General features: G+C 43.3%; 1 protein-coding gene across 2 annotated transcripts in view; it reads right to left on the bottom strand.

Annotated features, from left to right (window-relative positions):
• The window catches only part of mus101 (mutagen-sensitive 101), a 156,607-nt gene that overhangs the window by 60,467 nt on the left and 82,613 nt on the right, over positions 1–13,527 (bottom strand). For both annotated transcript variants that reach the window (XM_068350996.1, XM_068350997.1), the window contains one exon: positions 6,528–6,679. In XM_068350996.1, the coding sequence (XP_068207097.1) occupies positions 6,528–6,679 (152 nt within the window). The remainder of the gene's footprint in view (positions 1–6,527; positions 6,680–13,527) is intronic.

Here is a 13,527-nt window from a genome sequence, read left to right as displayed (position 1 = left end):
AACGTCTCTCTCGTCTTATGGTAGGGGAGATCTTGGTAAGATACACCCGATACCATAGAGGGAAAAACGTCTGTTCGTTGGTCAAGGCCTCTCGAACCCATATGTCGTTCGACATTACTTCTCCCCTGGGCTTGGGAGCATGTAAGAGGTCCCGGACTAGGTGAACGACAGGCACGAACAGACGAACCCTCGGACGCAACACTGTAACACTTTGCGCCTCGGACGCAACACTCTAACACTTTGTGCATATCACTTTATCACTTCGATTTTCTGTTTTGCACTTATTTCTACCTGAAACACGCAATTCTACCCTTCATTAAAAGGTAGTAATTGCGAAATCAGTCGTATAATGCAAGCTCATTAACACCAGCAAAAAACAGAAAACATATTTTAAGATAAAAAAATCAGTGGTTGGGAAAGAGACTAAACACTAGTTCATATAACTACGTTTTCAATCTCTCACCGCACACAGCCTGGGGACGAGAATAAAAACCTAAAAACGTTTTATCCTTCCTCCCCGTACAGCGACTAGGGACGCGAGTAACACGAGAACAACGTTACCCGCTTGAACGGAACGTTTTCTCTCCTCTCTCTCCCTCCGTCTCTATCTCTCTCTCTCTTTCTCTCTTGATTTCGCACCTAAGAGAAGAGCCCAATTATATTTCGTCAAAAAAAACATGTTATTTGACTAAAGGAAAAAACTGAAAGGTTTTTCAATAAAAAGTTCCTTTAAATTAGAATTTAAAACATTTAAGCTAAGAAAGAATGAACAAAACGTCAGAATCACTTTACTCTTACTGCAAAGTGAAACCGTGATATACTCTCTCTCTATCGTAACGATAGTGCGCATGTTGAACGTCCTGAACGTCAACAACTGCGTAGCATAAAAAAAACTAAACGTTAGTTCATCTTTGAAAACAGTACGAAGACTATCAAAGAAAATCTTTCATAAAATATTACATTTAAAAAGTTTTAAATCCTTAGCTCTTTAAAAGCTAATTACGATATAAAGGGCTCAACGTTGATTAACTTCGGTTTCCAAGTTAGGACCGCCTACTCTCAGGAAAGGTCTATATAAACAAAACATTAAAATTTATTTTTATATGTTTATAATAAATGGAAAGTTAATCGAAGAGGCCTAATAAAGGCGGAGAGATATAAAATATATAGAGGAAAACCTATAACGTGATAAGAATTACTAAAAGCCTAAACACACTTCCGTCTAAGGGAAGGGTCGGCCATTTAAAAGTGAAAGAAAGTCCATACTCTCTTTGTCACCATAATTAAATCTATCCAAAACGAGTTCAAGATTTAAGATGAAGATAAAACACCTGCATAGCGAAAGCTCAAAACTAGAATAAAGTACTTCACCAATTAGTTGTGAAAAAACTCCAGTTTAGCAACGGCGAATAAGAGCGTCTTGTCGATAGCTCGACAGAGAGAAAATTGGGTTCTTTGTTTACAATGAGTACTGGGTATCTGAACGACAGATGGCGCTGTTGAGTACACCCCCTACCTGTGTAGCGATCGCTGGCGAATTTTTCCGTAGAGTTTTTCTGTCGAGCAACAGAGTTGCAGCTATTATAATCTCCGGCTAAGTTAAATATTGAAAAAATAGTGTATTTTGTCCATCTTTTTCATCAGGGTTGACAATGATTCAGTAGTTTACATAGTTAGTTTCTGCAAGGCTTTATCTAAATCAAGATGTGTATTATTAAAAGTTACTGAGCATTAAGTGCAGCGGTAACTGTGAGAGATGTGGTAAATAAGAATTTACTGTTCATTTATTTGTGTGAATCTAGTTTCAGTTAAACCTTTTGTTTCTCAAGTTATACCTTCATTTCTCTCAATTTGAAAATTCAAGGTCTTTATTATACAATACACGATTTGAGTTTTATAAGGTGTACAATGGGCATAGACTCAGAATCAACAGAGAAATTCAAGTGATTACATGTTTACTTGGGGTTAATATTGGTTAATTTTTATACTAATTTCAAGAGGTGGTTAAATCTATTAACCTAGATTGTTACTTTCCCATCTGTTTCTTTCACTATCCCATCTCTACCAGAAAGTGGGATCAAGCAATAAGAACATAAGAGGTGTTTCATTAAACTAAACAGGATTTTATTAACATTTATTTTAATATTCACCTAATATTCATTTACATGCCTCCCCTCCTCCCCACTGATCAGTGATGTCAAGAGAGCAGGAGTGTCTCCATTGCTTTCCTGTTATGTTCCTTGAAAAAATCCTCATTTTGTACCAGGATTACCAAGGTCCCTAACCAAACATTAAGCCACGGAGTAGCATGCATGGCGTACTTTGTGACCTTCTCCTGATTAAGGATCTCGGTTGCCTAGAACGAGACCTATCAGATGGAGTCTCTCTAGATGAGCTCTTCCAAAGAGTGATAGAGGAAGAGCTGGACGAGGCTCGTCTACGATCTCCAAATACCTCCTCTGCTGGAGACGAGGAGGTGGGAGAAGCTTATTGGTAGAGCCAAAACATTGAGAGGAGAGCTCAGAGAGCTGTAGAATGATCTTAGCCCTGGCACCCTTCAGCCCCTGAGACCAGGGCAAAGCTGCACAGGTCCTTGAGGGCTTCTGGATGCCAAAGACTTTGTCCCCTCATGAGGATATCTCTGGGTTGGTAAACCCACTGAGAACCCTTATGAGAGTCAGAACTAGCTAGAAAGCTAGAAAGCATGCTCCAACTCTTTCTGCTCTCCTTCCGACATTGGACTTTCAGCGAAGTCTCCTTCTTCCATGCTCGAGAGCTGTTCTCGGGTGGGTTGCGGACATCCCTTGAGTGACTGACTGCATCTGTTGGCTTATAAGTCCTTGAAGAGGACTTTGGAAAAGTCTTGGAGTCCTTAGGTTCCTTTCAGGAAGGAGGAAGGACTCAAGCATCGAAGGCCAGATTGTCAAGTCCCTCCTGACTTCAATTGGTAACGGACAACTCTCCGTGCGAGGGGAAACTTCCACCAAAGGTGGAAGTGTGGAAGCCCCTTCCTCGCACGACTCCCTCAGCAGAGGTGAGGCAGGAGAGTGTCTGGTAGAAGATGCAGAGGACCAGGCCTCGATAGCCAACAGGAGTCAGCTTTATCCTCGGGGAAATAACCGCGTTTGAGACTCCTCTCTTCCTCTTCAGGGGAGCAGAAGAGGCCGTGGTTCTTTGCAGTAGGTCTGCTGGAGCTGTAAGATGCTCTGACGACCTGGCAGACAGAGCAGGCTTGAAGGCTTGCACCACTGTATTGACCATAGCACTGAACCACGGCTGATGACTGACTGACGCACTGTCAGACAGATCCCCCGAAGGGAAAGGGACCAAAGGTTCCCTGCAAGGAGTCTCTGCTGTTGATGGGTCCCCCTTAGAGGACGGCAGCTTCGGGATCCTGAACCCTTCTGTGGAGGCCCCTTCACGTTTGCCCGCCGGTCGCGCTGCAATGCGTTTACGGGGAGGGGAATAACGTGGTGGTGAATTGACAATTCAATGTTCCCTAAGAGCCTGTAGAACCTGCTCAGGGCCATGGTGCAAGTATGCCATTGAGCGCTGGTAGATTGGCGAGCGTAGACACATTGGCTTGCGCCGATGCAGTGGCAAGCGCTTGTGCGGAGAAGATCGCTGGCGCGCAGTAAGGCACTGCGCAGGATACTGGTGCGCAGATTGCAGAAAATGCGCAGGAGAGCGCTGGCGCGCAGTACAGCGCTGGCGCGCAGTACAGCACTGGCGCACAGTACAGCACTGCACAGTTCCCGGTGAATGCGCAGAAGAGCGCTGGTGCGCAGTTCTCAGTGAATGCGCAGGAGCGCTGGCGCGCGGGTGAGCCCTGGCGAGCTGGAGAGCACCAGCGAGCAGGAGGGTGCTGATGAGCTAGAGAGAGATGTGGCACAGGAGAGCGCTGATGTGTAGTGGAGCGCTGGCACACAGGAAAGTGCTGGGCGCTTGGGAGAGTGGTGAAGTATAGGAGAGCGCTTTCGTAAAGGCGAGCGTTGGAGAGCCGGACATCAAGGCTGCGCATTTAGTGCTGATGTTTCGGGAAGCGCTGTTGTGCATGTGAGCGCTGACGAGCTTGAGCTTGAGAGTGCAGTTAAGCTGGCGAGCGTAGGTTGGCTGGCAAGTGCTGGTGAGCTGACAAATGCTGCTCTTTGGAATGGCGAGACTGCTCTGAAGAGCGCCAGCCATCGGGAGATAGCTGGGACATTGGAGGGCGCTGAGGACAAGCAGGAGAAGGCTGGCGATCAGGCGAACGTCTAAGACGTTCTGGAAAAAGTTTGAGAGCAGGCTGGCACTGACGTGCTGTTGAAGAGCGCTGGCGAGCTGGAGAGCGTTGGTGCGCAGCTGAACGCTTCGGAGGAACATCCAGAGGATGTACATGAGACAGGAACGGTGATGGCTGGTCAGCAGGTTGAACAGCAACAGGGATGTGCCCTTTGGAAGGGCGATCATCCACCGATGGGGATCGCGAATGATCCGCAGAAGAGTCCAGGGCCGAAGTCCAAAGACTAGTGGCAACGTCGTCAGAAGAAGGACCAGGGACGGGCGAAGGTCGAGAGCCAGAAGACAATTGAAGCGGAGGCTATGTGGAGGACGGCTGCGAAGATAAGGCTGAAGAGCCCTTAAGAGGTCTTTTCACCGATGATGAAGGGCCATCTCTAAGGCAAAGTGAAGGGCGAGCTCTGCGACGGAGATGCCCTCTAGGGGCCATTTGATCAGCAAGCTGACCTTGAGCAGTAGTCCTCCGAAGAGGAGTCTCTATGAGAGAACTCCCCTTAGGGTGAGAAACACTCGCAGGAGAGATCGACAATAGACTTGGTTTTCCCCTTGAAGGATGAACAGGAATAGGGGAAACGTAGTCGGCAGCAACAGCTGGAGAGTCTGGAGGAGCAGGGTGTTGGCAGCGGCCACAGAAGACGCCATAACGTCGACATGAGAGAGAGGATCCACCTCCGAAGTCGACGATGGCTGCACACTCGCACCGCGGAATATAAGTTGCAACAAGGAGTCCTTGGAGGGCGGACCCCGGCAGCCCCAAGGACAACCACACCTGTAACACAGAAGACAAAGACAAGTCGACGATGGCTGCACACTCGCACCGCGGAATATAAGTTGCAACAAGGAGTCCTTGGAGGACGGACCCCGGCAGCCCCAAGGACAACCACACCTGTAACACAGAAGACAAAGACAAGGCCTCCCCCGGGAGGGAGATGTGGGGCTGCTTTGCTAGGAGAAGCATCACCATCTCTCAAGGACCGGCCAAAAATTAAAGGGTCTACGTTACTACTAAACAGTCTTTCGGAAGAGGCCTAATGAGCAGGAGCTTCGGAGGAAGGTCGGGATCTCGCTTAGACTTCTTCTATCGCCGTCACTCAAACCTCTCCCACTAGGAGGCAAACCTCTCCCGACACTCAATACACTGATTACCACTATCACACCGCTAACCTCTGCAGGCAGGACAAAGGGTGTGGCGGTCGGTGTCCACGCCCAACATGAAGGTACTACATGGCCAGGCTTCAAGTCCAGGGCAGATATGCATGGTTGGCAGAAGTCAACACACACACACACACTATTAAAGAGAAAGCACAAACAAAAAGCATTAATGACAGTCCAAAATATAACTTGGTGAGGATGAAGAACGGCAACGGTCGTTCACCATCGGAGCCAAAAGCAAAAGTGGGCTAAACCACCGGTGTGTCAGCGGGAGTGGTAACAAGCTACCCCCCTAACCCCGCTAACCAGAGGAATGGGTAGTTAACCCTTGCTAAATTTTAATGGCTTGTCATTTCAGCTTCGCTAAATATAATGCCCCTAAATAAATAGAGTAGTTTTGTATTCGTTACGGAACAAACTATATTTTTCATAAAACTGGAAGACTTGTGTCTTTGCTAATCTAAAAACTCAGGGATATATTACAGCTCTTGTATTATAGCTTCCTACTCTCTTGAACTGGAGTCAATCATCTAAAGGATACTGTACACTAAAGCACTATTTACTTCGGTTAGCTTTTTTAAATTAATTTGTATGCTTCAATTCTTATGTTCTTTGTCATTAGTTATTCATATCAAGCTATCTTCAACTTAATTACTGGTAACTTTCTCAACTTTTTTTTAAACCAATATAGGAAAATCTTTTCCTACCCATTTAAAACATATGTTAAGGAGTTGTTTTATATAAAAAGAAGCATGCTCAATTTTGTTTTAAATACAGTATTGACATAATTTTCTTCAAATAATCAAATAATGTTTTTCCAATGATCATAGAAATTAATTTGAATTTACTGTTCCGTGTCCACTGCTCTTATATCACATAAACAAACGAAAGCTTCTCTTGTCCCCAAGGAAATTATATCACACTGTTAAGTGATATAAGATGATAAAATAAAGTTATTGCAAAGTATATAATAAACACCCTAAAAATTATCCTCACACTTGGAAGTAAAGCAGTCCTCAAAATTCCTACTTATGTCAATAACTTTGATATTTCTTACAAAGGGAAATAGGAAAAATATTCAGGCGAGAACTACTTACGTGGCACCAAGACAGCTGGCAAGAGAGACTAAAAATTGCCTTTCAACTCCAGTATAACCAGATAAGGCAAATATACAGTCTTTAAGTGGATACTGCCCCTTGATAAACTGAGACGGAAAGTGATAATATTCAACATCAACAAGAACTGGTTCCTGAAAAGTAGAAAACTTCTATAAAGTTACACTAATACATTTTCACATTTTTTATTAACCATCACTAAACCCAAAAGCAGTCTGCAAAAATCAAGAGATTTTCTTCTTATCAGAGATAAGCAATCATCAAATTTCAAAAATTAAATCTATTTCAATATTTACCCCAAAATGCATTAGGAAAATGTTCTTGAAGCAAGCTTCTTGACAAGAAAAATTCTAAACGAGTTTTAACTTTAGATATATGATAGGCCTAGTCCCTGTGATGTAATCAGAGGAAAAATGCTATCTTGGATACCTCATAGCTTTCTCCACTAGAAATGGGAAAGGTGAAAAAATAATAAATCTTGGGGTAAGTACTAATAAATTCTACTTATTTCAATAAATCTTCCACAAGATTTATTTTCTGATTACCACAATAACATGGAGAAAAAGGGAAAACTCACCAGAAAAGTAGCGGTAGTCTCCAGAATAAGTATCTTACATCTTACTTCCGCTAACTACATTTTCCACAGCTTAATAAGAAAATAAATTTGGGACTTTTTTTGTTAATGTTAGGAGTATAAAAAGCTGAATATCTACGTCAGTCATAAATGTAACTAAGTAATAGAACCCAAGCCAAGAATGCAGAAAGGATTAAAGATAAACTCTAGGGATATAAAGATCCTAAGACTAGCATAAAAAAAAAAAAAATCAGTAATTCTCCATCACCCTTCAGGTGCCAAGGGACCTGAAAATGACATGATTCATATGACAACTGGGTACCTTTTCCAGAGAAAATTCTGGTAGCGAGATAATGGGTTTAGACAATGACTTTCATAACTAAAGGATCTAAATACTGTACATCCTTAATAACAGATCTGTTAGTAATATCTAAATCTGCAAGTGTTAGAACAGAAGCTAAACTTTAATGGCAGAAATTGAAACCTTTGCATAACTTTAATTTCATTACACACCTAACCGTATACTCTGGGTGAAGATGTCCCCCGACATGCTTGAAATGATACTACCTTCCTTCTACAAGGATAAGAGCAAGTAATTAACCCTTTTACCCCCAGGTTCTTTGGAAATTTCCAACCCTTAACCCCCAAGGGGTTATTTTTTCCCAGCACTTTTTGCAGTATATTTTTTTTAAATTGCTCTAACAGGCTTAATTTTTGTCATAGAGAGGTCAGGTTGGTCTCATTCTCTTGGAAAATGCCTGATTTTTTTCAAAAAATTATCAAAAATATGAAAAAAAAAATTTATAGCATTTTTTTGCAAGGATGTACCGGTACGTCAATGGGGGTAAAGGGATGGGTTTTGTGAAACGTACCAGTACGTCCTTTGGGGGTAAAAGGGTTAAGTTATTTCTCATTACCTACATGAGGTCTGCTTTGACAATCTGATTTTTAAGGGAATTGAAAGGAATGCTAACAAACAGGATGTTCCTGTGTAGCCATTATTATAAGGACTACATAAAGGATAGATTTTATCAAAGAAATTAAAACTTAAAGATCTCATGGCATTACATAAAGAAATCAACATATCAAATTTAGTAAGAAATAGATACTCATTCCAAAATTGTAAAGATTTTACCAGAATTCAGAAATTGGCCAAACATCAAAGAAGACATTAAAACATCCTTCTAAGCATCAGTAACAGGTTTAAAAATATTCTCAATTATAAAAATATAGAAAGCAATTGTTACTTCTGAAGTACAATAAAAAGTATGGACCAAATATGTTAAGAAATCAAAAACTATATTCAGTTCTGGATGATTGGTCCTGGATTTATTTATCTAGCAAAAAATTACCTTTAAAATTGAATTAGCAAGAGAAAGCATAATTTGAATTTTTCTTTCCGTATCTCAAACTACTTAAAATTCTTTAGTCAGCCAAACTTTATATCATGAATTCATGTCTCTTGCTTGGCTTTTTTCTAATAAACATTTCTGCTGCCAATAAACATAATAAGGCAATCATTCAGGAATGAAATTTTATAAAAGCATTTCCTGTATTTTCTGAAAGCAGAATACATACAATAACGTTAAAACTGACTTATTGTTTTGGGATATACAGTTACCGCACAGCTAGTCACGAATCAACATTCCCAAAATAAAAAATTTGCGAGATTTTCTGTATAGCATATCTACTAAATATTCAAGAAAATGTTATATACTGTATTTGCAATTTTTTTTTTATTTCAGTAAATAAATAGCAGATTGTGATATAATTTTCATTTTAATTTCATGCTTTTTTTTATGTTAATAAGTACATTTTCAAGTTAAAAAACACAATGAACAGTACTTTATTACGTGTACGAACACACAATGCTACTACACATATCAAATACATTAGCGATATAATTTTCTTTCATTTCGGTAAATAAATAACAGATCATAACATATTTTTCCCTTTAGTCTAATGCTTATTTATTAACATGTTATTTTTATAATAAAATAAATTTTTGAATATACTTACCCGGTGATTATATAAGCTGCAGCTCTGCTGCTCGACAGAAAACTCTACGTTAAAAATCCGCCAGCGATCGCTATGCAGGTAGGGGGTGTACTTCAACAGCGCCATCTGTCGTGCAGGTACTCAGTACTCAATGTAAACAAAGAACTCAATTTTCTCCTCGGTCCACTGCGTCTCTATTGGGGAGGAAGGGAGGGTCCTTTAATATATAATCACCGGGTAAGTATATTCAAAAATTTATTTTATTATAAAAATAACATTTTTCAATATTTAACTTAGCCGGTGATTATATAAGCTGATTCACACCCAGGGGGGTGGGTAGAGACCAGCAATAAATGTTTACATTATTATGAGCTAAGGATTTTTTATTTCATTTTAGCAGTTATCAAAATAACAAACATAAAATAAATAAGTACCTGGTAAGGAAGTCGACTTGAACAATTACTCTGCCTTTTTAAGTACGTCTTCCTTACGGAGCCTCGCGATCCTCTTAGGATGCTGAGCGACCCCTAGGAGCTGAAGTATCAAGGGTTGCAACCCATACTACAGGACCTCATCAAAACCTCTAATCTAGGCGCTTCTCAAGAAAAGAATTTGACCACCCGCCAAATCAACCAGGATGCGAGAGGCTTCTTAGCCTTCCGGACAACCCAAAAACAACAATAAAAAACATTTCAAGAGAAAGATTAAAAAGGTTATGGAATTAGGGGAATGTAGTGGTTGAGCCCTCACCCACTACTGCACTCGCTGCTACGAATGGTCCCAGGGTGTAGCAGTTCTCGTAAAGAGACTGGACATCTTTAAGATAAAAAGACGCGAACACTGACTTGCTTCTCCAATAGGTTGCGTCCATTATACTTTGCAGAGATCTATTTTGTTTAAAGGCCACTGAAGTTGCAACAGCTCTAACTTCATGTGTCCTTACCTTCAGCAAAGCTTGGTCTTCCTCATTCAGATGGGAATGAGCTTCTCGTATTAACAGTCTGATATAATAGGATAAGGCATTCTTTGACATAGGCAAAGATGGTTTCTTAATAGAACACCATAAAGCTTCTGACTGTCCTCGTAAAGGTTTAGTTCGTCTTAAATAGAACTTAAGAGCTCTAACAGGGCATAAGACTCTTTCTAGTTCATTTCCAACCATATTTGATAGGCTTGGAATATCGAACGATTTCGGCCAAGGACGAGAAGGTAGCTCGTTTTTGGCTAGAAAACCAAGCTGTAAAGAACATGTAGCCGTTTCAGATGAAAATCCGATGTTCCTGCTGAAGGCGTGAATCTCACTGACTCTTTTAGCTGTGGCTAAGCATACCAGGAAAAGAGTCTTTAAAGTGAGATCTTTAAAGGAGGCTGATTGTAGTGGCTCGAACCTTTCTGACATAAGGAATCTTAGTACCACGTCTAAATTCCAACCAGGTGTAGCCAAACGACGCTCCTTCGTGGTCTCAAAAGACTTAAGGAGGTCCTGTAGATCTTTGTTGTTGGAAAGATCTAAGCCTCTGTGACGGAAGACTGATGCCAACATGCTTCTGTAACCCTTGATAGTGGGAGCTGAAAGAGATCTTTCTTTCCTCAGGTATAAAAGGAAGTCAGCTATTTGAGTTACAGAGGTACTGGTCGAGGATACTGATACTGACTTGCACCAGTTTCGGAAGACTTCCCACTTCGACTGGTAGACTCTAAGAGTGGATGTCCTCCTTGCTCTAGCAATCGCCCTGGCTGCCTCCTTCGAAAAGCCTCTAGCTCTCGAGAGTCTTTCGATAGTCTGAAGGCAGTCAGACGAAGAGCGTGGAGGCCTTGGTGTACCTTCTTTACGTGTGGCTGACGTAGAAGGTCCACCCTTAGAAGAAGAGTTCTGGGAACGTCCACTAGCCATTGAAGTACCTCGTTGAACCATTCTCTCGCGGGCCAGAGGGGAGCAACTAACGTCAACCTTGTCCCTTCGTGAGAGGCGAACTTCTGCAGTACCTTGTTGACGATCTTGAACGGGGGGAATGCATATAGGTCTAGATGTGACCAATCCAGTAGAAAGGCATCTATATGAACTGCTGCTGGGTCCGGGATTGGTGAGCAATATATTGGGAGCCTCTTGGTCATCGAGGTTGCGAAGAGATCTATGGTAGGCTGGCCCGATGTGGCCCACAGTCTCTTGCACACATCCTTGTGTAGGGTCCATTCTGTTGGAATGATTTGTCCCTTCCGACTGAGGCAATCTGCCATGACATTCAAGTTGCCTTGGATGAACCTCGTTACTAGAGAAAGGTTTAGATCTTTTGACCAGGTGAGGAGGTCCCTTGCGATCTCGTACAACGTCATAGAGTGGGTCCCTCCTTGCTTGGAGATGTACGCCAAAGCCGTGGTGTTGTCCGAGTTCACCTCCACCACTTTGCCTTGAAGGAGGGGCTTGAAGCTTTTCAAGGCCAGATGAACTGCCAGTAGCTCCTTGCAGTTGATATGCAACGTTCTTTGATTCGAGTTCCAAGTTCCCGAGCATTCCCGACCGTCTAATGTCGCGCCCCAGCCCGTGTCCGATGCGTCCGAGAAGAGAACGTGGTTGGGAGTCTGAACAGCCAGGGGCAGACCCTCTCTGAGGCTGATACTGTCCTTCCACCAAGTCAGGGAAGACTTCATCTTCTCGGAAATGGGGATCGAGACCGCTTCTAGCGTCTTGTCCTTTTTCCAGTAAACAGCTAGGTGATATTGAAGGGGACGGAGGTGTAGTCTTCCTAACGAAACGAACTGTTCTAGGGATGATAGTGTCCCTATCAGACTCATCCACTGTCTGACTGAACATCGTTCCTTCTTCAGCATGTTCTGGATGCATACCTGGGCTTGACTTGTTCTGGGGGCCGACGGAAAAGCCCGAAAAGCTTGACTGTGAATCTCCATCCCTAAATACACAATAGTTTGGGATGGGACCACTTGAGACTTTTCCATATTGACCAGGAGACCCAATTCCTTGGTCAGATCTAGAGTCCACTTTAGATCCTTCAGACAGCGACGACTGGAAGAAGCTCTTAGAAGCCAGTCGTCCAAATAGAGGGAGGCTCTGATGTCCGCTAAATGAAGGAATTTGGCTATATTCCTCATCAGCCTCGTAAACACAAGAGGAGCTGTGCTTAGGCCAAAGCACAGGGCTTGAAACTGGTAGACAACCTTTTCGTAAACGAATCTCAGAAAAGGTTGGGAGTCTGGGTAGATGGGGACGTGAAAGTATGCGTCCCTTAGGTCTAAAGAGACCATCCAGTCTTCCTTTCTGACCGCTGCTAGAACGGACTTTGTGGTCTCCATGGCGAACGTCTGCTTTGTGACAAAGACATTCAGCGCACTGACGTCTAGCACCGGCCTCCACCCTCCTGTCTTCTTTACCACTAAGAAGAGACGGTTGTAGAAGCCCGGGGATTGATGGTCCCGGACTTTGACTACCGCTCCCTTTTCTAGTAAGAGAGACACCTCCTGCTTCAATGATCGTCTCTTGTCTTCCTCTCTGTACCTGGGAGAGAGATCGATGGGAGACGTTGCTAGAGGGGGTTTTCGTACAAACGGGATCTTGTACCCCTCTCTGAGCAACTTCACAGATTGTGCATCTGCGCCTCTTTTCTCCCAGGTCTGCGAGAAGTTCTTGAGTCTGGCTCCCACTGCTGTCTGAAGAAGGTGGCAGTCAGACTCTGCCTTTAAAGGACTTGGTACCTTTCTTCTTCCCACGTCTCCCTTCGGCACGAGCACCTCCTCTGCTGGAGGCTCTGCCACGAAAGGGCGGAATGAATCTGGACGCTGGAGTGTCCATCCTGGGTCTTGACAAGGTAGGCAAAGGGGTGGCTTTGCGGGCAGAGGACGCAACCAGGTCATGGGTGTCCTTCTGAATCAAAGAAGCTGCAATCTCCTTAATCAAGTCCTCTGGAAAAAGGCACTTTGAGAGAGGAGCAAAAAGAAGTTCTGATCTTTGACACGGTGTCACTCCAGCTGACAGGAAAGAGCAAAGGTTCTCACGTTTCTTGAGGACCCCGGATACGAACGAAGCCGCAAGCTCACTAGATCCGTCACGTATGGCCTTGTCCATGCAGGACATTATGAGCAAGGAAGATTCCTTGTCAGACGGGGAGATCTTCCTGCTCAAAGCTCCCAGACACCAGTCCAAAAAGTAAAAGACCTCGAAGGCTCTAAATACTCCTTTCAACAGATGGTCTAGGTCCGAAGGAGACCAGCATATCTTAGAGCGTCTCATGGCTACCCTGCGGGGAGAGTCTACCAGACTTGAGAAGTCGCCCTGGGCAGAGGCAGGGACTCCCAAGCCGAGAACTTCTCCCGTGGCATACCAGACGCTCGATCTGGAAGAGAGTTTCGCAGGGGGAAACGTAAAGGCTGTCTTCCCTAGGTTCTTTTTGGACTGCA

Source organism: Palaemon carinicauda, chromosome 27, assembly GCF_036898095.1.
Source record: "Palaemon carinicauda isolate YSFRI2023 chromosome 27, ASM3689809v2, whole genome shotgun sequence".
Classification (NCBI taxonomy): domain Eukaryota; kingdom Metazoa; phylum Arthropoda; class Malacostraca; order Decapoda; family Palaemonidae; genus Palaemon; species Palaemon carinicauda.
This window is presented reverse-complemented; position numbering and strand designations above follow the sequence as displayed.